Genomic DNA, 25,639 nt, shown 5'->3' with positions numbered 1-25,639 from the left:
GAAGCACGTGGCCCCTGTCTTGGTGTTCAGATGGCTGTGTGAACTGTGTGTGGCTTTCTTATTTTCATTCTCTAGGCATGAAAGATGCATAGCAGGTTTTTCCAATTAACTAGTTAGAGTCAGATTCATGTTAGTCTGTAAATCATTTTGATGATTTAGATGCACGTGAATGAAGAAATAACAGTGGAGTCGACCTACGTAGAAAACCATAAAACTTGAGACTCCAGAATTTATGATCTCGTAAGATTCCTTGGCCCACTTAATTCTTTTTTTTTTTAGGGCAAGATAAGGTAAAAGCAAATGCATTTTTAAAATCTTCTCTGTCATCCTTCATGTTTATAGCAAGTCACCCAATTTCTTTGGTTCTCATCTCACTTATAAAGGGATTTCCCATCTTAAGGGGCAATCATGAGGTCTTTTCAGATACTTAGGAGTAAAAATGTCACGTGGCAAGGACATTGTGAGCGTAGGGACTCAGCAGCCTGATGTCTTATTTTTCATTCAGTAGTCTCATATTGCTGAGTCTTGGTTTCACAGTTATTGTATGTTTGAAATCAATTCAAAAGGGGAGCATCTATTATAAAGAATGCACACACATAGAGGTACACGCACACTTAATATGTTGGATATTTTCTTATTTTTCTTCTCTATCCCTTTAAAAGTATACTATTGCTCTAGCTTAACTGGAGTAATGGGAAGAGGACCACAGATGACCTCTAATAAGAGTTCAAACAAAACAAATGAAAGCAGATTTCCAAGTTGGATTTTTGACAGAGACTTGTTGACAGTAGTAAGCATGTGAAGTGGTCTAGGCAGCACTGCCAGCGTTGGAGCCTACACTGGGGTGTGGTTTTGTTCTCCTTCGGAATCCCAGGGTTCCTGACATTTTCTACCAGGCAGTATCTAGAGTATGGGGGGCAGTTAGTCCAAAATACTAAGAGATGTTTTGCCATACTGGTATTAAATTATATGTAGTTTGAAATTGAAAAAATAAGGCCATTTTCTTTTATATCTGAATATTCTAGTTATATTTGAACGCATAATATAGCTCATTTGGAAAAACCTGTGTAGATTTTTCCTGAGGGGCATGCACTCTGTAGCAACTTGGGAGGCTGAGGCAGGAGGATCACAGGTTTGAGGCCAGCTTCAGCAACTTAGTGAGACCCTGTCTCAAAATGAAAAATAAAAAGGACTGGGGGTGGAGCTCAGTGGTAAAGTGCTACTGAGTTCAAACACTGTAGCAAAAAAAGAATGTCACACTTTTGCAATAAGGAAAATTTTGACCACTGTTAACTTATTATATTGTCAAAAAGAATAGTATTAGTGCCGTGAAGACACTCAATTTTAATAAAAATTGTTAAAACTCTTTGTAGGGTAGAGAAAGATTCTTACATTGTAATTTTGTTGGTTTGCTTTAGAAATACAGTCCTTTTGATCAATTTCATTATGTCCCAGTGTCCTATGTATAGGACACATATAAAAACCTAAATTGAGCACGTTTTTATGGGTGTTTTATATATAGGATCCAGGGACTTTAATGGGTTGAGTGTATGGAATTGGACACTGAAAGTTTCGAATCCCGGTTTTTCCATGCTTCACCTGTGTAACCTTGCTTGGACAAATTATTTAACCTCTCTGAGCCTCATCTTTCATGTTCGAAGATTTCCAGTAAGCTTTGTAAAATAGATTGTTCGGTATTTTTACATTTTCTTAAGTAGTCCAATACCTGGCATGCACCTACCAAAAAAAACATTTCATTAAATGGTGTTATAATTACTATAAGTTTAATACCAGAAATCAGCAACATTTTTGTTCAGTGTTTTAATTCTGTGTATAAAGCAGGGTTTTCTGCTCCCTGGAGTTCAATAGTTCTAATGAATGAATCAAATACCGTCACCATTTATTCTTCTCAGATAGCATGGGACGTGAGAGCAAGACTTGAAGAGTACCACAAGTTTAAAAGTTGAAAACATAGGAAACAGAAATACTCCTGCAGCTTGTAGGACGACAGCTCTAAAAAATAGTTTCTAGAGAGAAGGCAGCAGGAAGATAAAGAAGTAAATCTCAAATATTAAAATTTAGGACATGAGATTTTTCAGAGAAAGAAATCTTGGAGAATCCAGAGTAGAGGAGGATGTGAAGAAATAAAGATCTTTCTCTTGACTGGAGAGACTGAATATAAAAAAAGATGGTTTCTTTATATAAACTTAAAGTACAGTATTTAAAGGTATCTTAGAGTTGTCCAGCAGAGGGTGGGTGGTCTTTTCATATTGCTTGGGCAAAGACATATTTGGACAGAGACATTCTGGTCAGTTTTCTGATTGATGTTTTCCATTTGAAACATCTCTGTATGGAGGACTTCTAACCTCAACTCCCGTCCAAGCCAAGAAGCAGATCCCCTTCCCAGCATTGGTTTCAGATTGCCCTGCAGCCTCTGCCTATCAGCTTAGGAACATTTTATCATGTGAAGTCATCAGGATAAACAAGTTCAGATAGGTGGATGAGGGCCTTGGAGTAGAGCTAAGCGGTAGAGCACTTGCCTATACCGTGTAATATGTGATGTCCTGGGTTCATCCCCCAGCACCCCTACCCCTCATATGCACATAAAGTTGATGAGATTGGTCAGATCTGGAAGTTAAAACAAAAGCCATCATGTTTTTATACCCCACAATGCACTTAATGAACATGGAAACTTGCTCCGTGGACAACCGAGTTGTTTAACTGTGTTGTTGGTAATCTGCAGGGTGTGCATTCTGAGGAACCCAGGTCTGGCACCCTCCACTTGCACTTGCAGCCTTTGGAAATGAAAAGGGTTGGTGTAGTCTTCACCCCAGCTGACTATGGAAAAGTTACCTCACTCATACTGATCCGGTAGGTGTGTCCCTGTCACAATCTGTCTGTCTGTCTCAATCTCTCTAGTGGTTGACATGCACTTCTCAGGCATTCTGAAGTGAGGAGGTTGTGCTGCAGATAGAAAGCTGCAGAGGAGAGGGGCCATCGAGGTACCTCGGTTGCCCTCTCCCAATAGAGAGCGTGTCTCATACCTACAACGGCTTACTGCACTTTACTCAGCATCTCGCCCAGTGCAGAGCTCACACACATACACGTGCACACTGATATGACTGCTCTGTCTTTAGCATAGAAAAATAATTGAAATTTTGCCCTTTGTCTTTTCCCTGAACAGTATTTGAACATAAATCACTTCAAGACATGTTTTCCTTATGCTCTTAGCTCTTGTTCCATCTTCTAAATGCTAACTGATTTAAGCAGCTAAATCAGTTTCAACTTAATTTTTTTTTCATCTTTAGGTAATCATTCTTGAAGAGTCTTCTTTCAAAAATATACAGTAAATAACAGACCTGTGTTGGAGCTCTCTGCATTGGTGATAAGCCGAACACAAATGGCATTTTTAATAAACGACATTTTAGTGATTTTTAAAAAGTTTTTCTAGTATCAGATCAACTGGCCAAAAAAAAAAAATTCTTATAACTTCCCTTAAAGTTTGTTCTTCTACAAGTGAATATTACCAAAAAGAAAGTGTGCAAAAATAAACTTAAAAATTTGTTCTTTTAAGCCTTTTAACTAGGATTCCTTAATGCCCTGTTGACTTATGTCAGCTTTGAACTTATTTGTGTTGAAGAGCTAAGTCATAGGAAGTGCAGAGATAAACTTCACTTAGACTCAAAAAGAAAGTCTAAATTTTTAATAGCAGTTCTTTCACTTTGGGTAGTTTCTGTATTGATAGACACAATATTTTTCCATTAATAGTATCAATCATCTAAGACCTTATCACTTTAAGCCTTTAAATGGTTAAATAAAGATGTTGAGATATTTCAGTGTTGTTTTGTATAATTAGAAAAATAAAACAATTTCTCGTTTCTGTGGCATCTACATTGTACTGGCTTTCAGTTTAGTGTGTATCATTTAAACATCATTTTCACTTAATTTTTTCATCCTAGAAATCAGGGTTTCAATTAATGAAAATGCAAACACTCATTACTGTTTGATAAGAATTTGACTTAGATGTATGCTGTTTGTGGGGTAAAGTCTTAAATCTTTGAATCAAAAGAAACAATAGCCTCTTATTATTCTAGAATCATCCCTAAGGCAGAATGTCTTTTTGTCACAATTACTATGAAATATCCCAATTCACCCTGTAAACAGTTTTCATTATTTTGTCTAAATTTATTACTATTTGTGTCTACCAATTTATTTCTCTTTGATATCTGATCACCACCCTGGTGCCTATTATTAAAAAAATCTGAGGTTCCATTTGTGGCCAGTGGCTAGAGAGCAGTCATGATTGCTCACCCACTCCTGCTGTGGTCAGCTTCGTGGATGCTACTGCCCTGGGCCACTTCCCGTGCCTGTGGCCACCCTTATTCTGTGAAATGGCAGGAGTTGCCATGCTCTTTAAGTTAATTCTTTTTGAATGCACTGTACCTGGTAATTTTAATTTTATCTCTTTTCGCTGTAGGAATAACTTGACTGTTATTGACATAATTGGTGTGGAAGGATTCGGAGCAAGAGAACTACTGAAAGTGGGTGGAAGGCTTCCTGGCGCAGGGGGTTCACTTCGATTTAAGGTGCCTGAGTCCACGCTGATGGACTGTCGCCGACGTGAGTTCACATGCTTGGCTGTCTGATGGGAGGCCTGGTGTTAAAGTCGACAGTAAAAGGATGCTATAGGAAGGTTATTTTAAAAATGTGTAGTATATTCATTCTGTTGATGAAAATTATTAAATCAGGCCAACATTTGAGCATATGTAGGCTGGTACCCTAGTTCAAAATAGTAGCTTTAGATATTTAGCTTAAATAATAGCTATGATAGGTATTCAACTTAAGTAACAGATACAGAATGCGGAAAAGAGTGTGTTATTTAAGTAATATTGTTTAATTAACAGTATAGGTTCAAAATTTTTTTTTTTAGAGAATTTTTTAATATTTATTTTTTAGTTTTTCAGTGGACACAGCATCTTTATTTTATTTTTATGTGGTGCTGAGGATTGAACCCAGCGCCCTGCTGGGTTCATTTTTCATTTGCTAAGATACACATATGAGGCTGTTAATTTCGCTAAAGAGAATCAGACCAGTGTTGAGTGGAGAGAACCAACCAAACTTTTCGTGATGATGGGAATATTCTGTGTCTGCGTTGCTGGAGAAAGGGAAGGAAAAACCAGCTCAAATTCAGTGGCTCTTGCCATATGTTCCCACCACAGGTCACTCCTGTGACCTCAGAAGGTGTGGGATTTCTCTGCTCCAGCAAGCAAGCATTCCGCATCAGATGGCGTCAGATCCCACAGGTTGAGGGCTCAGCTCCCGAGACACTCCCTACTTTAGACCCCAGGACCAGGCCTCAGGAGCTTCTACATGCCTGGCCACTGTTGGGGTTCCCACAACACCCTCCTCAGGTTAGATTAACTTACTAGAGTGCGTCCCAGAACTCAAGGAAGTGCCATGCTGTTGGTGATACAGGATTTTTTAAAGTATATAGGCAAAGCAGCCAGTTGAAGAGATACGTAGAGCGGGGTGTGGAGTGGTCCTGAGTGCAGGAACTTCTGTCCCTGTAGTGTTGGGGTGCATTGCCCTCCCAACATAATATGTTTCTCATTCTCTTCCCCATAGCCTGTGTTCAGCTATCCAGAAACTCCCCAAACCCTGTGTTTTTGTGGAGATTCTGTTGCACGTCCATGATTAAAGCATGGACACTGGTGTCAAAATTTGCTTAGACAAAAAGGATATGACCTCATCAGTGGGCTTAGTGGGGAAGGCCAGTAAGGTCTGTGTGCTCAGCTGCTTCGTGGCCTCTCGGCTCAGGACCCCTCTGGAATGAGGAGGGTCTTAGGACCTACTGTTGGACAAGGATGAATTAGAGAGTGCTTTTCTTTATGGCCAGATCAGAGACAGAAAGACAGGGAAGATCTATGCCTTAGGGAAGAGAAGTTCTAGTTTCACTGACCTTCCTTGAGCAGGGATGTTATAAGCCAGGAACCATAGTAACAAATGGATATCACAATAATATGTGTCATTCAACATAGTAGCCACTAACCACATGTGGTTAATGAGCCCCTAAAATATAGCTCGTGGGGCAATCCCTGTTGGGGTGCTCCTCTTGTCCCTGTAAGAGTTCTGTTCCTGTTCTTTACACTTGAACAAATCCTATTCCTTTCAAAAAGAGAATAAACCATAAAAGTAAAATATGACTCCTGTGACTGACAAAGTCAATTTTAAATTTATTATTATATTTTTGGTACTGGGGATTGAACCCAGGGCACTTTGCCACTGATCTATATTCTCAGTCCCTTTAATTTTTTATTTTGAGACAGAGTCTTGCTAAGTTGCTGAGGCTGGCCCTGAACTTGGCGGTCCTCCTGCCTCAGCCTCCTGAATCGCTGAGATCATAGGCATGTGCCACCATGCCTGGTAGTTTAAAATTTATTTAAATTGTTTGACTAGCTACATGTGTTTAATGGCTATTATATTAGACTATGCTTATTTAGGAATATATTAGGGACTAGGCATATAGCTCAGTGGCAGGACACGAGCTTAGTACGAGTGAGGTCCTATATTTAATCTTCAGCATCTCCCAGAAAAGAAATATATTGACATTTTGCCCTAGAAATTTCTAAATTACTCATTTAAGTTAAATGCCTTAAAGCCATTTATGTTTATTTTGAGGACTTCCTGAATAACTAAAACATATCAAACAAATAGTAGATGTAAAGTGTTTCTGGTAAATTGTTTTCCTATTACTTTTTTAAAGTTTGAAAATACTAAAAGCATTTTAGTTGTAGCAGTCTTTTCTACAGAGAAATCTGGTTGATGAAACTATTGGATAATTTGTGGCACTATCACTGCTCAATTAGAATTGTTTTCTTTAAGAAAACTATGTTTTACAAGTGAGCACTGACTTCAGAAAGGTTTGCTAGCAATTTCGTTTTCAAAATTCTCCTTGAAAGTATTCATTTTTTCATTTGCTCAGTAATTTAGAGTTGACTCCGAGTGATTAAATTAAGGAGTGATAGAAAAGTGATGGATCCAGTTAAATATTAGTCCTTATGTGGAATAGACTTGATAATTTATAGTCCTATTTAAAATTTGTGACTTCTTCAAACTCCATATATAAAATATGCTCTCATTTATTTGTAAAGGTTTAATTACATGTTAATATTGTGTTTGCACTGTTTCTAGTAATGGATGAATTTACACAAAACACATGTTATGTGCTCTTACTATTGGTTCAGTGTGAATGAAAATCTCAGGGCACACAAGGTACATGATGGCTAGAGGTAAATACACACTGTTTGGCTCTGAGAAGAATAAACCTTTAACCTTAATCTTTAATAATTATGTAGGCACCTAGGCTGAATGTTCAACTTAAAAAACATCTTCCATTGTTTCCTGGTTACATTAACAGAACCTAGATATAACAGGATCAGAAATTCTGATTCTAAAAATCAAAAATTGTAGTTGGAGCTTATGTTGGACTTTTCTCACATTTTAATTAATAATTCATTTAAATTTAATAATTCAGTAAATTATTTTAAATAAATTTCACCGTTCATATACATAAAATAATACTTTTGTCTTCATCAGAACTTAAAGACAGCAAGCAGATTTTATCTATTACAAAGAACTTTAAAGTCGAGAATATCGGGCCTCTTCCTATAACTGTGTCTTCACTGAAAATCAATGGATATAATTGTCAAGGTTATGGCTTCGAAGTGCTAGACTGTCATCAGTTTTCCCTGAACCCAAACACATCCCGTGATATCAGCATTGTGTAAGTTCTGGGTTTTAACTTCATCTCATTTTTGTGGGAATTTAACACTGGAGACAGGGTGGGGTGAACTTTTTCCATTATTATGACTTCTTAAGTTAGATTTAAGGTAAATATTTATTTTATAAAAGTAAGAAATTTTCTGAATTTTTTTTTTAACTTTTGATTAAAATTAAAACCATTACAAGTTCATAAAGGAGAATTACTTGTTATCAGGTTTACGCCGGACTTTACCTCTTCCTGGGTCATTCGTGAGCTGACACTTGTAACTGCAGCAGACTTGGAATTCCACTTTACTCTCAATGTGACCCTGCCCCATCACCTCTTGCCCTTGTGTGCAGATGTGGTTCCAGGACCCAGCTGGGAGGAATCATTTTGGAGGCTCACGGTCTTCTTTGTCAGGTAGGCCACCACCTTCTCCGCTGTTCTTCCCTCACTGAGCAGTGAAGTTGTAGGGCTGCTGCATGAAAATACAGATTGCCCAAGTGCAGTCAAAGCTTAGGAATTGAGGGATACTTTTCTTGCTTCAAGAACTCTGATGTACGTGAGGTAGACAGGGTCATAACCAGTAAGCTTTCAGATAATAAACTAACTGTAAGAGATTCTTAGGTCTTACAAGGTAATAGTTATGTTCCATATATGTTCATTGGCAGTCATTGTGGAATATCTGAATGCTTATTAGCTCAGCACAGTGACAATTTGAGATTATAAGACCCACATGACCCTTTTGAAGTGATTTTATCCTAGAATAATGCTTAACATTGAACGGTAATGTCAGCCTTATATAAATTTGCACATTTTTACTGTTAAGAAATATCAGAAATTATGATGTTTCTTGATATTTGAATACCATTTTGTCACATTGATTATTCATCATCCTTCTATAATAAAACTAGTCTTTCACTCCCCACCTCCCTTTTAAACAAGGGGTCTCGCTATATTGCCCAGGCTGGCCTCAAACTCCTGGGTACTTTCAAGTGATTGTCCTGCCTGAGCCTTGGGTGTAGCTGGGACTTCCAGCACTTAGCACCACATCCAGCTTAAAACTGGTCTTTTAAATGCAATTCAGAACCATGCAGTAATGAATGTCATGTTGCTTTCTCAGTTTGTCTCTGTTAGGTGTGATTTTAATAGCCTTCCAGCAAGCACAGTACATTCTTATGGAATTCATGAAAACAAGACAGAGGCAAAATGCCAGCTCCTCCTCACAGCAGAACAATGGGCCAGTGGATGTTATCAGCTCCCATTCTCACAAGTAAGAACCCTTGTTGTGTGTGGGTGTGTTGGGGAGGGCTGAGCCCACTTTCTTACTGCTCACTTCTGATTTTATTTGATGGTAATATGAATTCAATTCCAAATTTGTTTTCTTTGTGTCATTGTATGAACAGCTGCACCATTTCCTTTCTTAGGTAATTTTCACGTAAGGGCCTAGTTCGTGGGTGTCATCGGGGCAGAAACCCCACAGGCCCAAGGCAAAGGGGAGGTAGAACTCCTTAACACATGCGTACACCTGTATGGTTGCCTCCTCCTTCTCGTGGTGCAGAAACAGAGAAGTATGGTTTTATCTGGTTTGCCTTTATGTTAAATGTTTTTCATCTTAAATTCAGAAGCAATTGCAAGAACTTTCTCGACACGTACGGACCTTCTGATAAAGGCAGAGGGAAAAGCTGCCTTCCAGTGAGCACCCCACCCAACAGGGTCCAGAATGCTGCCAAGAGGAGCCCAGCCACCTATGGTCACTCTCAGAAGAAGCATAAGTGCTCAGTGTACTACAGTAAACACAAAACCAGCGCATCCCTGGCCAGCAGTGCCAGCACTGCTACTGAGGAGAAACAGACTTTGACCCTGGGCGGCTCCCTGTCTGCTGCTAAAGAGGACATTTGCACCGATGTCATGGGTGAGAACTGGGTCAGCCTCAGCTATGCAAATGGCATGAGTGTCAACCTGCAGAAGAATTTAACCCTCCCCAAAAACTTATTGAATAAAGAGGAAAACACACTGAAAAACACAATTGTTGTCAATAATACTTCTTCAGAATGTAGTCTGAAGGAGGGAATACAGACATGTATGTTTCCTAAGGAAACTGACATTAAAACTTCAGAGAACGTAGTCGAGCTCAAGGAACGAGAGCTCTGTCCCCTGAAGACCGCTAAGAAACTACCTGAAAATCCTTTGCCAAGAAACTCACCTCAGTTCCACCAGTCAGACTTGCCAGAAATGTCCAAGAAGCATAATGGTAATCTTTTCCTCCTCCTTATTTCTTCTCTCCATTTGCCCCTTGTCATTCTGGATGGGATTCGTTCTCACCTGTGACCTTTAGTTTTAATTGTGGATGCCGAGTGTTCTAGTTCCTACACCGTGTAAATGTTGAAATGTGACTTGTGAAATGCAGAGTTTTAAGACAAGGCACCCAGGTTTTAGAATGTTGTGGCTAGGAGGTTTAATTGTGGTGTGAATGTCGAATTTTACTGTTGGGAGGATATGGACGCCTTTTTCTAATTGTTTGTTCTTAGCTTCTCAGACTATTTGCAAAAATTAATTAGTCCCTGCTGTGTTTCCAACTGAACAGAACCTCACCAACCAACCAGCTAACTAACATTTACTTATTTATTGACACTGTGTCATGGTCCCTGGACCCTGGTTCTTCTCGGAGAGCACCCATCTGTTAAAAGAAGACAAGTGTTCTCCTGTAGCAAATACAGTTAGTGGAAGTACAGCTAAGCTCAACTACGTTAACGTTGGCATTACACCTGAGCTGATCCCTTGGTCCTGTGGCAGAAGGTCCTGTGTCCTCTCCCCTCTCTTCCCTTCTTCTCTTTCTCTCCCCCCTCTCTTCCTCCATCTGACCATTTTAATGTACACATTCTTGTACCTGTTGGAAAAAACTCCGTTGCCTTTGGTCTTAATTTGAAACATCTAAATACAAATAATCGTGTTAGCCAGCTTCATGTGATTGCAGTGAAATACCTAAGGCAATTAACTTAGCGAAGATTTATTTAGCTCATGATTTTGGAGGTTCTAGTTCAAGATCAGATGTCACCGTTGCTTTGGGTCTCTAGTGAGGGTCTCTAGTGAGGTCTCTAGTGAGGTGCCAGTGATGGGGAGTGCTCATCAGAGCAGATTGCTCATATCATGACCAAGAAACGAGGAAGATACTGGGGTCCCATAATCGCCTTTGAGGGCATATTCCCGATAGCCAGAGGCCCTCCCACTGAGCCTCACTTCCTAAAGATTCCCCCACCTCCCAGTAGTGCTAAACCCGGGACCAAGCCTTTAACACGTGGGCCTTTAGAGGACACTTCATGTTCACACCATAGTGATAGTTTCATATTTTTTACTATTCAGTGATGTAGAGAAGGTACAGAAAGGTCATGGATTGACTAATTCTCACAAACTTTATGTATTTAGTTAAAGAAAACTCAAATTGAATTTTGACTGTTTCGTAAAAGGACATTTCTAATGTAAAAGAAAGTTGGAGTCCTGTGGGCGGAATGTTCTTTGGGCCGCCGAACGGGCATTCTCAGCACCTGGTTCCGACCAGCTGGTACTGTCTCCCTTGGCAGCAGGGTGGACATGTGAAGGGGGCGTGTGTCTGCAGGGTCCACACTGTGTCCACCTGCTGTGTGAGTTTGCCCCCAGATAACGCAGTTAACCAGATCTTTAAAATCAAACCAGATGACTTGTCTGCAGGTACTTGATGGTGGGTGGGTGGGTGCCTGTTGTACTGTTTCTGACCCGCACGCTCTCAGGGCCCAGACCACAAAACCTTTGGGAAAAGGTGAGGTAGTGGAGTGAGTCCTCGTGGGCCTTTTCCTTGTTCTCTGAGTCATGTGGGTCTGAGTACAGTCTTTGGCGTGGGCTGACTATGCACACTTGAAATAATAGTCGTCTGAGGGAATCACCCTCCAGGAGGCTGCTTCTGCGGTCTCTCGGCCCGTCGAGTGTCTGGACGAGCATGCCTGCTTATTAGATGGCCAGGAGGGACCTTCTGCTGCACCAGTTCTTTGAAATGGATGAAACGTAGAACCAGAGTGGGTCAGAGAATTTGCTCTGTGCTTTACGGTCCTTCTGTCTGGTACTCTGTATTTAATGCCAATAGTTGAGCCACAGTCACCACGTGTAACAACATTTCAGTAGATGTGAGTAAATCTGATTCAAAAGTCCACAGACGTAGGATTTGCCTATATCATTGTGGGTGGTAAACCTGCCCAGAATCCTTCCTGTGCGGATTACTAGTATGTTTATAATGTTTGAAATGAAAAATTTCTCCCACTTCAAGAATCTTTTAATCTGTTTTTTGGTTCAATCAGCAGCATGTTAAGTGGTATCATGGTGATTGTAGATCAGACCATGTAAGTGTTGATGATGAATTTTTTGGCTTTCCGCTGTGTTCAGACCAGCAAATTCAAAGGTGCTAATTCACGGGCTGGGGTCATAGTGCAGTGGCAGAGTGCTTGCCTAGCATGTGTGAGACACTGGGTTCGATTCTCAGCACCACATATAAAGTAAAAAATAATAATAAATAAATAAAGATCCAAAGGTGCTAATTCACAGGCCTGTATTTTTCTATAGAATTAATGTGTCAGCAGGAGAATCCTCAAAGGGAATTTTTATTCATGGACATGGACAGTGAAGTCTGCCTTCTGCATCTGTGGGTTCTACATTAAAGGATTTAACCACCTGCACAGTCAACCTACCAGGGACTGAAAATACTTAAAAATATTGCATCTGTACTGAATTCATACACTTTTTTCTTGTCATTGTTCCCTAAACAATGCATGTAACATCTATGTAGCATTTACATTGTATTATGTTATTGTAGATAATCCAAAGGTGATTTAAGTTATGTGGGAGGATATGCATAAATTATGTGGTATTTTATATGAAGGACTTGAGCATCCTTGGAGTTTGTTACCTGAGAGGGTTCTGGAACCAATCCCTTATGGATACTTCTGAACAACTATATTTTGTTGTTTTATGTTTGCAACACTATTCTAGGAAAATATCAAAATGCTAAAAAAATGTACAGATAGCCTGCCATCCATTTATAATGTAAAAATTGTGACGAGTTAAAAATGAATATGGACTGAGAAATCTAGGTGAAGATGATTAACAGTTGGAAGGTAGAATTTGCAGTTTCTTAGTAATATTAAGGGCTTGTGGTTCCTTTGTGAAAATTGGAAGGAGAGCAGTGTAACTCAGCAGATGGTAAAGGGTCATCTAGTGGCTGTGGAAACCATAGTGTGTGCAGGTTGCTCAGGAATGAGAAAACTGTATATACAAGAACCTTCTGCGTTTCAATTCAGGCTTTGGGCGTTAGTTCTTTTTTTACTTTGGGAAGTATTTTACTTTGTGGAAAGCATGTCATTTCCAACTCGAGATCCTTTCTAGAATCTGAGGAAAAGAGTTTTGGTTTTTGGAACTTATCTGACCTAATGGTTGAGGATCCTAAGTTCCGATTTCATCTGTTTTACTGAGTTGTTCAACAGAATTGTAAACTTCCACTCACTCTGTTGAAACTGGTTAATGTGCCTCCCACATTTTTATCCATTTCTTCCAGGTTGTAAGGCTGTTCTGCAGAAGCAATTTTAGTGGTTAAGATTGCTTTTGGGAAAGAGGTGGAGCAAATCCTTTGTCTTAAGAGTGTCTTCAGTGATTTTTCTTAACCCATCAGAACTCCGGGTGCCCTGGGAGAATTGTACCACCCATTTTGTGGCTCCCGCCCCCCTCAAAGAAAAAAATGTTCCAGCTTCTATATTAATGGTTCTGACTTTCTTCTTCTTTTTTGAGAAACAATGTTTTCTGGATAGCAGAAGACCTGTCTTGTTGGGTGCCTATGCCTTCCCCCTGCCTTCCCCTGAGGGGCCTGTAGTACATGGTAAATATAAACGCCTGATTGAAGTGAAGGCTGTGGACAGATTCTCCTGGGCTCTGTTTTCCCATACTTTTTTTTTTTTTCTTTTTCTTTTGGCATGAACCTGTCAAGCATGATAAACAGCTAAAATCTTCAAAGGTTTGTTACATGTTCCAGAATCTCTTGATCATCTCACAGGGTGAGGCTCTATGTGTAATGTAAATGATCTTTTGAAATAATATATCTTTTCAAATATTTATAGCTATGATTTTTAATTATATGATTCAAATACTATAGATTTAGAATTATGGCTAAAGTTAGGTGCTTCTTGGTCTCAGCATTACCAAAGAGAAATAGTTAGCAGATTACCACACTGCTTTTTTCTTATAATACTATAAAGGACAGTAGACTTTTCTACTTACTAATGCCTTGGAATTAACAGTATCTGAAAGTTCTTACTGAAATGGACACCCCCGAAATTTCTGAAATACCTGTATTTACAGAAATCACAAAAGATGTTCTTTCTTATTCACAGATACTAATAACTTGAAGATCTATTCAAGTTATTGGAGATCCATTATTAGAGATCCATTATTGGAGAATATATAAGATGATTAGATTAGAATCATTAGAATCATCTAATCATTCTGAATAATGATTAGATCCATTATTCAGAATATATAAGATGATTAGATTTTAGATAGCAAAATTTGAAGCAAGGTGCTGGCTAATTCACATTTCTTGTTTTTCCATTTGCTTTTTGCTACAAAAAAATCATTTTTTGAAAAATGATTAACATGTAAAAAGTTCTGCATATTTAATGTGCATATCGTGGGGGGGGGGGGCTGTACCACTTAGCTGCTTTCCTAGCCCTTATGTGTACATCTTGATGGGCTTGGAAATAAGCATTCATCCTTGAAATCGCCACCACCACAAAGTCCATAAACATCTGTCGCCTTCCAGAGTTTCTTCCTGCTCCCTTTATTATTGTTGTTTCTTTCATTTGTCTTTGATTTTTAACTGTAGAAAAAACACTTGCTGTGAGGTTATGGGAATATTGCAAGCTTAATAGGAAGACTTGGATTGGCTCCTTTTAAAAGTATATACTCAGTAGTTTCATATTCTTGAATATTATTTTGGTAGACTTTTTCAATCACCAAAGAACTTGTGATTAGCATTCATCTTACTGTTCATCCTGATTCTTCGCCCCACAGAAAGCATTGTTAATTTTCTAAAAAATCTCGGCTTTACCACTTTCTTTGGGTTGGTGTAGTTTTGTCTGTTAAATTTGGGTCCTCCTTAAGAAACTTTGGTGATTAATACTTTAGGTGCTATATTCTTGACATGAAGAAAACTTAAGGAAAACTATTTACTCATGAAATAAGAGGCTAGGAAAGCAGTGGTTCATTCTTTAGAGGAGAATATCTGTGTTCTGTCTCATACTCTTGGCTCCCAGGATCCAGAGTTCCCTTGCTTTTGGCTGTCCCTGTGACTGATTCTCAGCGGTGGATATTTTCCTTTGTGGAGGTCTAACAGCCAGTTTGTGTTATAGAAGGAATTACATTTTAGACATCATTTGGCACAAGAATGACTTTTACTTTTGCCACCTGTGAGACGGGGAGTGGTAACATTTCTGCAGGGCTGCAGTTGCATGCTTACTTCAAAATGTACAGCTTACAAGGGGACCCAAAAGCTGTGTCCCCTGTGTCCTGTAAAGAAGATAGATCTCAACCCCTTGGCATATGGTTGACTGTCCATCCTGTAGGGACAGAAATTCCTTTTAGAGTTCCTTAATTGCCTTTGATTCAGAATGTTTTTGAACCCTGCTGTTAAAATTTACTGCCAGCTAATGACAGTGATCAGATTTGCCTTTGGACTCTGTCAGGGTCTCTTCATAGCCAAAGGCGTGAAAATTCTGTTATATTTTATGTAATGAGTTTAGCCACAAGATTCATTTTGTATACGCATGTATTCCTTGCAATATTTAAAGACTCTAACTCCAAATTAACTTTTTGTACTTAAACTATAAAAAATCCTGTGTCCCTTTTCACAGTATGTGCCGTTTGCTTGGCCACTGTTTTTATAGTTACTTGATATTTATGTCACTTTGAGTTAACAGAAAAAGTATGCTTACTTTGTGTTATTTAAAAAAAAAAATCTATGTATCTTGCTTTGAGTTTCATTTGTAGTGTCAGAATCTGAGGGGACTCAACTGCTCCTTTCATCTTGTGAGTTGAGAGATTTGCCCCCCCCCCCCCCCCCCCCCCCCCTCAGGTCCCACTGTCTGGTCAGGCATCCATTCTGCCAGGGCCTGCTGTGGCCATCTGAACTTTCTCAGATTTTTGAGATATCATTAAGGGCGGGGTGTGGGGGGGATAGAAGGCAATGAAATACTTTGTTTTAAATTACAAAACTGAAGCCAGTTGCTGTGGAGTTGTGCCTTCATTGTGAATTAAGGGATAGAAGTAGTTTACCTATTAAGTCACCTAAAAGAAAAATGGCTGGAGGTGTAGCTCAGTGACAGAGTTCTTGCCTAGAATGTATGAGACTTTGGGTTCCATCCCCAGCACACCCGCTGCAGATGGAGAAGGCATGCTTTCAGGTAAGGTTCTCGCCAGCACATCCCACTTCTGGATCTTTCACCTACTGTTGGTTCCTTGCTTGGCCTGTGGGTGCTATTCACTTGCCCAGGGAGAGGGCCTTCCGTGAAATGACATGTGTCCTTTGGTGGTGATGCTTTATGCTTCTACTGTATACATGTACACAGACAGGAAAGGGGATGCTGTGTTCCTGTTACAAACAAAAACTGTAACTCTTTGACTACTCACATGACATTTAATCTCATTATATTCTAATTTGTGGTGGAGAACCCAGTTCTTTTCTTGTGTCACCCCAAAAATGTGATTGAAATATATGTATATATCATAAAATTTTCCACTTTAACTATTTTTGGGGGGGAGGGTGCTAGGGATTGAACTCAAGGGCACATGGCCACTAAGCCACCATCCCCAGCCCTATTTTGTGTTTTATTTAGAGACAAGGTCTTATTGAGTTGCTTAGTGCCTCACTTTTTCTGAGGCTGGCTTTGACGTCGTGATTTCCCTGCCTCAGCCTCCCGAGCCGCTGGGATTATAGGCGTCCACCACCATGCCCGGCACTTTAACTGTTTTTAATTATAAAATTCACTGACATGAAGTATACTCACGTTGCTGTGCATGTGAACTGTCCATTTTCAGTACTTTTTCATCATCCCAAACAGTAACTCTGTGCTTGCTAAGTTACTCCCTTTCCCAATGCTGGGAACCAGCATTCTACTTTCTATCCCTTTATGGTGGATGGATGATGCTGGGTCCCTTTTACAAGTGGAATCAGGAAGCATTAGTCCTTTTGTGACTGGCATATTTCACTTAGCATAATGTCTTCAAGGTTCCTCCATGTTGTAGCTTATATTAGAATTTTGATCTTTTTTAAAAAATCATCCTAACAATTCCAGCTGTTCAGTATGCTAAGTGTACTCACCATAGGTGATGAATCAGGCTGAATAGTATTTCCTTATGTGTATGCAGCACTCACCCCCCACTCATCCATCAGTGAATATTTGGGTTGTTTCCATCTTTTGTCTATTATATAATGATGCTGCTGTGAATATTGATTCCCCCCCTCCATATGCCTTTTTCCTAGTCGTCTTTTAATGATTGTAGAACTCTTAATTTAAATGCATTTTTACTTATAAACAAAATTAGTTTCTGGAGCATCATGGATGTCAAAAGTAATCTTTAAGCCTAAAAGTCATTAAACCAAATGAGATGGCTTGATATAGGAAAAAGGAATATGAATGGAAAAATTTAGCTAGAAATTGAATTGTTTTTATTTATTCAAGGGAATAACCAGCAAGTGCCTGTCAAGAATGAAGTAGACAGTTGTGAAACTTTGAAAAAGGTCGACACAAAGTCATCTTCAGAAAAGAAGATTCACAAAGCTTCTAAAGAAGACATATGTTCTGAGAAACAGGACATGCCTTCAGTGGAGGTCTGTATTCCTTTTTAAAATTTTTTTTCTTACTAAAAGAAATATAATATGTTTAGGGTATAGGATGCAAATATTTGTATAAGAAATGTGTTTCTTTTCAGTATATTGGAATCAATATTGGGAATTTGGTGTGGGTTTTCAGAAACTTTTATCTTCTAAACAATATGTAGGGAGTACTAAAATAATTTTTAGTGAAGCCGTATAGCTTTGTCTCCCTGTGGTACCTATTCCTAAGAAAATGGATTAACTCCTAGGAGTTAGTGGTACCTATTCCTAAGAAAATGGATTAACTCCAGCAGTAGAGTAGAACCAGATCAGGATCCCTTCTGTCCATTTGGTACCAATATCCATTATTTTAAGGCATGCTCTTGTTGAGTCACCTTCTTTCTTTATCCCTGTGACTATCATCGTATTCTCTCCAAAAGGTTAGAAAAGTATTTGGGATATAATAGAAGAAAATTCTCCTGCAGTGAGGCAGAAGCTAAGTTTGTAGATCAAAAGAGCCTACTGTGTACACAAGGAAGGGTTGACATATAAAAATAGATATGCATACATTCTACTTAAATTAACTGAATTTGGAGTGCAAAGAGATGTGAAGACAGGAAAATCAGGAAACACAAACTTAAGCTTGCTTGGCTGCCTCAAACTTCTCCACAGGAACATCTCATGCTAAAAAACAGCAGTGAAAATTGGAACAAAGAATATTGTGTCTAGCTAAGTTGACACTCTGATTCAGAGGTGATAGGTAGACAATCCTTAAACACAAATGAATTTAAGAATCTTTTTTTGCGTGTGTGTGGTACTGGGGATTGTGCTTGCAAGGTACAGGGCCTTGTGCTTGTAAGGCAAGCACTCTACCAGCTGAGCTATATCCCCAGCCCTAAAGAGTCTTACTTGAAAAGGCAAGTTAATAAAATTTAGCCAATTGAGATAGAAGTAAAAGTATAGACCCAAAATAAAAAAAAATCTTTTGTGAGGTTTCAGTCCATTTTATTTCCAGAACTAAGACTACACAATGGTCTTTACAACTGCAGAGCAGATTGCATATATTAAAACTTCAACAAAAAAAAAAAAAAAAAAAAAGGAAGAGAAAAGAAAAAGAATTTCTCCAAAATACAGGAAGTAGGATTGAGAGGTAAATGAAAACAAGTTTTAATTTTAATCTTTTTTGGTAGAGAGCCACTACTATGTAAAATGAAACTTACAGTTTAAAAGCTTAAAAGAATAACTTAAAGTGTTTTTCCAGTCTTGGTAATCTTAGATCCTTAAGGAATTACTATATCACATGGAGAAGGAACAATTATTTGAAAGTTGTAAGTTCCTGTTGACAATTTCAGTTTCTTTTTCTTACTTTAAATTAATATAAAACTGAGCCTTAATTTTTTTTTTAAAAAGTAACACAGGTCCCATGTTATAAATTATTCCCATAATTTCTCCACCATTTGTACATATGTTTCTAGAAAAATACTCAATGTTAAGGTTAACATAATGTCAGTGGGTGACCTTAGTTATTTCTGAGTGGTGGGAGTTTGGATGACTTTTTTACCCCTTCTTCATCATCCTCTGTTTCATTTAAACTTATAAGCATGAATCTTTCATTTAAATAAAAATGTAAGTGCTGTAAAATAAGTTGCAGACATTCTGCAGTAGGAGTTTGCAGCATGTCGAGAAAGGTGAGAGTTTTCTCTGTAATCAGCACCAAGATGAGCATGTAATAGAGGGCATGTCAGAGATTCAAAAGCCAGGTCAGGCTGCAGTGGCCCTGGGAAGCCCCTGGAGGAGAAGGAAACTTGTATGGAAAGGAGGAGGAGGAAAGGTGGGCAGGGGAACCACTGAGTCCCATAGGCGAGGAACAGCTGGACACTGGGGAACAGGTAGCCAGTGAGTCATCTGCCTGTGCAGCCACCCCTACTCAGAGTAATAGCCTGGAAGGTCAGAGTCCACCAGATTGTGAAGGCCTTTGAATGCTAATTGAGAGGTGAGATTTTATTCCTTCAGTCTCCATGGGAAACACAAGGAGGTGGGTAGTGTCTATCGAGAACTAGAGAATGCTTGTCTGCTACAGAATTTTACAATCAGAATTTAAATTTTTTTTTTAAGTTTTAGATGGACACGATACCTTTATTTTATTTATATATTTATTTAATGTGGTGCTGAGAATCTAACCCAGTGCCTCACGTACGCAAATGCTTTACCACTGAGCCACAACCCAGCCCTCAGTCATAATTTTTAAAAGCACATTTGTGCAAACCAAAAGTGTTTTAGAGGATTTGGCCTAAGAGTTGCCAGTTTTGGACATTTGATGCAAATCATGGAGAGCTGAATTGTGGGGTGAAGGGACAGTGGCTGGCTGAACAGTGACAAATAGCCTGTAGGCTCTGATCTTCCTGACAGGTATCAGTTGGATATCTTTTTAATCAGTTTCACAAAGACTTGACAGATTGCTTCTTACATAGAACTGATGTAGTTGTTAAGTAAGTGCTTGACTGAATGTGTGAATAATGCATTTTTGAAAGATCAGTATGGGTGTTTGGGAATCTGGGGTGGAGAGGGAAGAAATGGATATCAGGTTTCTTCTAGCATGGATGCTGTCACTCTGCTAGGAGACATGCTGTCACCAAGACCTATATTTAGATAAGGACCAGGGTAAAGGATAGGAAGAGTAGAAGAGAGACATTTAGAGAAGAAACCATCAGGACTTCTTAGCACTTGGTAGCATAAAGCAGAGGAATCACTTTTTTTTACACAGCCATCTGCCACGGCAACGCAAGGTTTAACACCTCGGTGGCTAGAAGATGAGAAATTGGGATTTATGTAATAAGCTTCTTTTCACATCTTTCAGAGCAGTGTTGCATCATAGGAGCATGGACTTCACAGCCAGGATTCCTGGGTTTGAATCTAGCTCATGCACACTCTATGAAATGATATTGGGCTAATGTCACAGTGCCCTCCTTTTGTAAAACGATGATAATAGTTTTTCAATGTCATGGGGTTGTGAGGAGGAAATGAGTTATTATGAGAAGTGCTTAGAATGGCAGGCTGCCAAGTAGTAAGTACCAAAGCAGTGACAGTTAGGATGGCAGTCATTACAACGGGGGGTTACGGGCTTTGGGGCCAGTCGTGTAATAGATGCTGGGGGGCTGGAGCTTCCATGACAAGGGAGACTGGAAACTTGAGCTGGGGGAGTTATCCCTGTGGAGGTGAGACCCAAATGTTGCCTGGAGTTCTCTGTTGCATGTGTGGCAAGAAGATGGTGGCCTGACTGACCCTTGGGCAGCCTCGAATTTGCAGATGGGTTGCTGGCACAGGTACAGCAGAGGAACAAAGAGCTCAGCCGAAAGACAAGTAGGGCGTACTTTCTAGAGCAGAAATAAAGTCATCAGATGCAGGACAGAGGGAACCAGTGAAGTGAAGATCTGCATCTCTGCTCTAAATGACTTTAGAGGCTTGCCCATTGGCCTGCAGTGAAATAGAAATTGGTACTGGGATTGGATGCCGGGAGGAAAGGTGGTGACCGATTACTCCAAGGTCCCCTTGGTCTGAGATGGTCAGTACTGCCCCTGGTGCCCATCTGCCACATGTGTGGGCATTATTCCTTCCCTTAAGCCCTTGCCCCAGTCTCAGAGTCTTTCCTGGATCCCAGATCCAGACTTAGCCCTCCAACTTCTGTCCTTTGTTATGCAGTTTTCTTAATTTGTTGAGTTACTTTCTTCCCTGTGTGTCTTTGGCTTTAGCTGCTTGAGGCTGTGGGGCCTTAACCGGCTTTAACCATGTCTCTCAGTCCTTGCACTCCGTCCCTAAGGCTATGTAATCCCTCCCGGGCTGGTCTGTGAGCCTGTTATTACATACATGTGTACCTAACAGTGGCTGCTGGCTCAGCAGGAAAGATGCCAGCTGGAGGGACTTAGGGGACTCAGATGGACCCTGTGGCCATCCCCAGCCAAGTTTAACCAAGGTGGATTTTCTGGTTCCGAGTTGGGGGCTGTCCTTTGCCATTTCTGTGTATGTCTGGCTCACTCCCTGTTTCTTGGAATTGTACTTTGAGGTCCCCTGAGTGTACTTTCCATTTCATTGTTCGTTTAAAGAAAATCATTCTCAATAAACACATTCCCAAGTGCAGTGCTCAGCGTTTGTTTTTCTTGCACATTCTTAGGGCCTAACTTTGCAGCTTAGAAAATTGTATAAATCTGTCTATAGTATGTGGAGAACATTCTTCCAGATTTATTGGTTGAAGCCCAAGTTTGAGAGCCATAAACTAAATTTTAACCCTAGCTCTGGCTTTTTATTTTCTTTTAAGCAGATTTTTCCCCCTTTAGGAAGGAATCCATGATTCTTATAGAAGCCTAAAAATGTAAGGGGGAAAAATCTATACAAAATGAATCACTTTTAGAAGTTTATTTGTTTTCTATGCAAATTTCAAAAAAGTTTCTTACTTCACCATCATAAAATAGTGAGGAAAACAGCTATTATTATGGGTAGGTTTAATGTCATGATTCTTATTTTCTCAAGTGGTTGAATATTAGACAGCTTTATTTTTATTGGGTATATTAACAATCTATCATTTGTGCCAAAATTTAAGCCATCCATTATTTAAACCATTCTCCTGCAGGTGGGCATTAAGCTTTTGACTTTCATAAGTAACTCTGATGAACAATTTTGTTCATAATTCTTGTCTTCATTCCTGATAGATCCTTATTTATGGATGTCAAGAAATAGAGTTAAAGGGTATCAGCTCTTTCCCTGGAGTGCTGCTGCATTGCCTTGCAGAAAGTCAGTAGCAGTTTATGTTCACGTGTGGTGTATGAGAGTGCTGGCTTCATTTTCCTCTCAGCAGCACCAGTTTGCCCAATAAATAAATAAATAAAATAAAATAAATTTTTTTTGATGCCAGGGATTGAACATGGGCCTCATGCACACTAAGTGTGAGCTTTACCACTGACTTTTGCACCCACAGCCCCTCTTAGCAAAATTATGGTCATATGATAAGTGAGCCAAAAGGTTTGGGCTTTCCCTTGATCTTGTTTGTTTGCTTTTTGGTGCTGGGCATTGAGCCCAGGGCCTTACGTGCTGATACACATGCACCTACCACTGAGCTACACCTCCATCTCTGAATAGCTGGGTTTGTTTCTCATTTCAGTTTGCATCTCACCAGGGAAAGGGGAGCATTTTGTTTTATTTCATGTTTTGTAAAATTCTAATGAAAAAATTAAAGCATCCAAAATCCTACCACTTCAAATAAATCCTATAAATTAAGATGTTAATGTTTAATCAGAGGCTGACACTCTTACAGTATCCTGCTTCCTGTCATTGCCTAGTATTTGCAAATGTAAACATGCATTATAAAATGCATTCATGTTTTCTAAAACCAAAATGGAAAGATGAGATACAAGCTAGTCTATAATTTGCCTTTTCTAAGGATATTGTTTTATTGTGAAATATTCTAGATGAACTCATTTTTTTCCTTTTCTATTCCTTTTGTGAATTGATATTCTATGTTTTCCACTTTTCTATTGAATGTTAGTGGTTTCCTTTATTTTCTCTAAGAACACTCTGTATGTCAAGATATTAACTTAATGTTGTTCATCAAACATTGTGTATCAGAATTTTTTATTAGTTTTCCCTTCTGATTTTCATTCACTTTTACTTATATATGGTGGTTTCAAAATGCCTTTGTGCAATCAATCTGTGGTTTCTTCTCTTCTTCTTCTTTTTTTTTTTTTTTTTTACCATATCTATTTTTTAGGTGTAGATGGACACAGTACCTTTATTTTGTTTATTTTTATGTGGTGCTGGGATCAAATCCAGTGCCTCACACATGCTCAGTAAGCACTCTACCACTGAGCCACAACCCTGGCCCCACGGTTTCTCTTCTTTGATTTCTTCTTGTGCTTTTAGAAAAATTTAGAGGCTCTTTCTCCACCTTGACATCTTTTAAATTGTCACCTCTGCTTAGTTTAGGCTCAGCAACGATGATGATAGCAAAGACAGCCTGCTTACTGTGACAGGTAATTTAATCCTTACAACCAGCCACCTTTTGGGAACTCAGGGGACTGAGGCAGAGAGGCCAAGTGACTTGCCCAAGCAACACAGCGAGGAGGCAGGGAGCAGGGTGCAAGCTGGCCGTGTGGCCCTCGAGGCAGTGCTCTGAATTGGGTCTCTGTGTGGCTCTTTTCCTCTCGTGGTCAGCTCTGCCTTCCCCGTGGGAACCTTGCTCACAGAGTCCGATCACCCCTTCCTCTGCCTCATCTTTCCGGGCAAGCCTGCAGCTTCCTTTCCCTGGTTTGCCTTCCTGTCACTGTTCGCGACGCAGGCCTGTCTTTTCAGAACCACACACGCCAAACAAAACAGCCTCTCAGGAAAAACCCTCAGAGCCTCAACTGCCACCACCGGCTTTCCACAAGCCTCTCTCTCCCCCACAAGCTTCTCCCCACCTCCCACAATCCTCCTGCTCTTGAGGCCGATTGGCTGGGTCACGTGGGCGGAGCCAAAAAAGTCCCCCAATGAGCAGCTCCGTGGTCTGAAAGGGCAGGGAAACAGCCCAATGAGCATCACCGCAGAGGAGCCAATCAGCTAGATGTTGCTGGGGCCACAGCCAAAGGGGCCCCAGCAAACTTCCAGCTGCTGGCTGCCTGTCGCCCTCAGCCTGATTCCACTGGGTCCCTGCTCGGTGCCCAGTGCTTTGGATGCACTCACGTCTCAAAGAAAAAGGTCGTTGTCAGCTGTCGTTCCTCGCAGCCTCTTTCTGCTTTCTTCTCCTCACCCACGATTTCTTTCCCCTGTTACGTGACTCGTGGGCTTTGCTTCTTGGTCCTTCCACTCGTTGCCTCTGAGCCCAGCTTGTCCCTCACTCTTCTCGTCTCCTTGCTGTGAATTCTGTGGCGCTTCTGTCCTACCTCTCAGCCATCCAAAATAGACTTACCCTCCTGTTTGCACAGGGTGACAGTTCCAACCAGATTGGTGTGAGAAAGGCAGCCCTTTGTCATAGACCCACTCACACTTAAAAGACTGACCCTTAATTTGTGCCTGACCCTGGAGAAACAGAAAGGCTCAAGAACTTGGTCTTGACAAGGCTGAGTTGGCCTTGGAGTGAACAATGTGGGTAGGAGAGGGGTGACCCTCCCCCCAATCCATGAAGGAGCGGCACGTGAACAAATGGTGTGTGTGTGAGTTGCACGCAGGTCACGTGTCTGTCTTTCCTATGTCTGTTGGACATCAGACTTCAGCAATTAGCTTTAGGTCCTGTGGGACAGGGTTCTGTGTTTTGGGCTTGTTAGGATTTTAAAATACTTTCAGTGTCAGGAAAAAATGTTGCTGTGTACCTACCAGAAAGAATATTAAAAGAATATAAAGAAGGAAGCAAAAATTCCATCATCTGACTACGTGGTAGTTAGAATTTCGTGTTATTTCTAATACTTGTTTATCAGAGTGTACACGTTGCTTGAACGGATGGAGGATTCTGCTGTCCCAGACAGAGGCCACGTAGAGAACATAGGTCCTGGAACCTTTGCTTTCTCTTCTTCCTGTGGTAGTCATGTGTATGCTAGCACTCTGTGGATTCCTTCTCTGATCTCTGGACCAACCTTCTGAAAAAGAGGGTAAAATGAACCAGACTTTGCTTTTCTTGGAATGTGAGTCCCAGGGGTAAGTAGGAAGAGGATTTGTGCATCTAGGGGGTCTTCCTCTGCTCTGGAGGACCTTGGAGGAGGCAGTTTCCTCCTGCAAGGACCAGATACGCTGGAGCCATGTTTTTAAGCCCTCAGTCCCGCTGCACAGGTGCACCACCTCTTACCTGCGGTCAGTGCCTGTGCTTTAAGGGGCAGCATGTGGAAGAGAAGTAGTATGTGTAAGAAGATGGAGAAGACTCTGGCTACTTTAAAAACAAAAGCTAGGGGAATTCCCTTCCCTTTGGGCCTGGCATTTAAAAAAAGGAAAAGCACAAGTTTTAAAAGTATACACATGTATCTGTAACTTCTCCT

The 25,639-nt window shown here is 40.1% G+C and overlaps 1 protein-coding gene across 7 annotated transcripts in view; it reads left to right on the top strand.

Annotated features, from left to right (window-relative positions):
• The window catches only part of Tmem131l (transmembrane 131 like), a 171,262-nt gene that overhangs the window by 123,707 nt on the left and 21,916 nt on the right, over positions 1-25,639 (top strand). For 6 of the 7 annotated variants that reach the window (XM_046458755.2, XM_046458751.2, XM_046458750.2 and 3 more), the window contains 7 exons: positions 2,744-2,871; positions 4,478-4,620; positions 7,597-7,783; positions 7,997-8,182; positions 8,886-9,035; positions 9,388-10,016; positions 17,515-17,663. In XM_046458755.2, the coding sequence (XP_046314711.1) occupies positions 2,744-2,871; positions 4,478-4,620; positions 7,597-7,783; positions 7,997-8,182; positions 8,886-9,035; positions 9,388-10,016; positions 17,515-17,663 (1,572 nt within the window). The remainder of the gene's footprint in view (positions 1-2,743; positions 2,872-4,477; positions 4,621-7,596; positions 7,784-7,996; positions 8,183-8,885; positions 9,036-9,387; positions 10,017-17,514; positions 17,664-25,639) is intronic. The other variant, XM_046458752.2, reaches the window with a different exon arrangement.

Source organism: Marmota monax, unplaced genomic scaffold (assembly GCF_021218885.2).
Source record: "Marmota monax isolate L192 unplaced genomic scaffold, Marmota_monax_Labrador192_F-V1.1 WCK01_AAM20220418_F8-fsc00002, whole genome shotgun sequence".
NCBI lineage: Eukaryota > Metazoa > Chordata > Mammalia > Rodentia > Sciuridae > Marmota > Marmota monax.
Note: the sequence above shows the minus strand (reverse complement) of the source record. Positions and strands in the feature narration are given on the sequence as shown.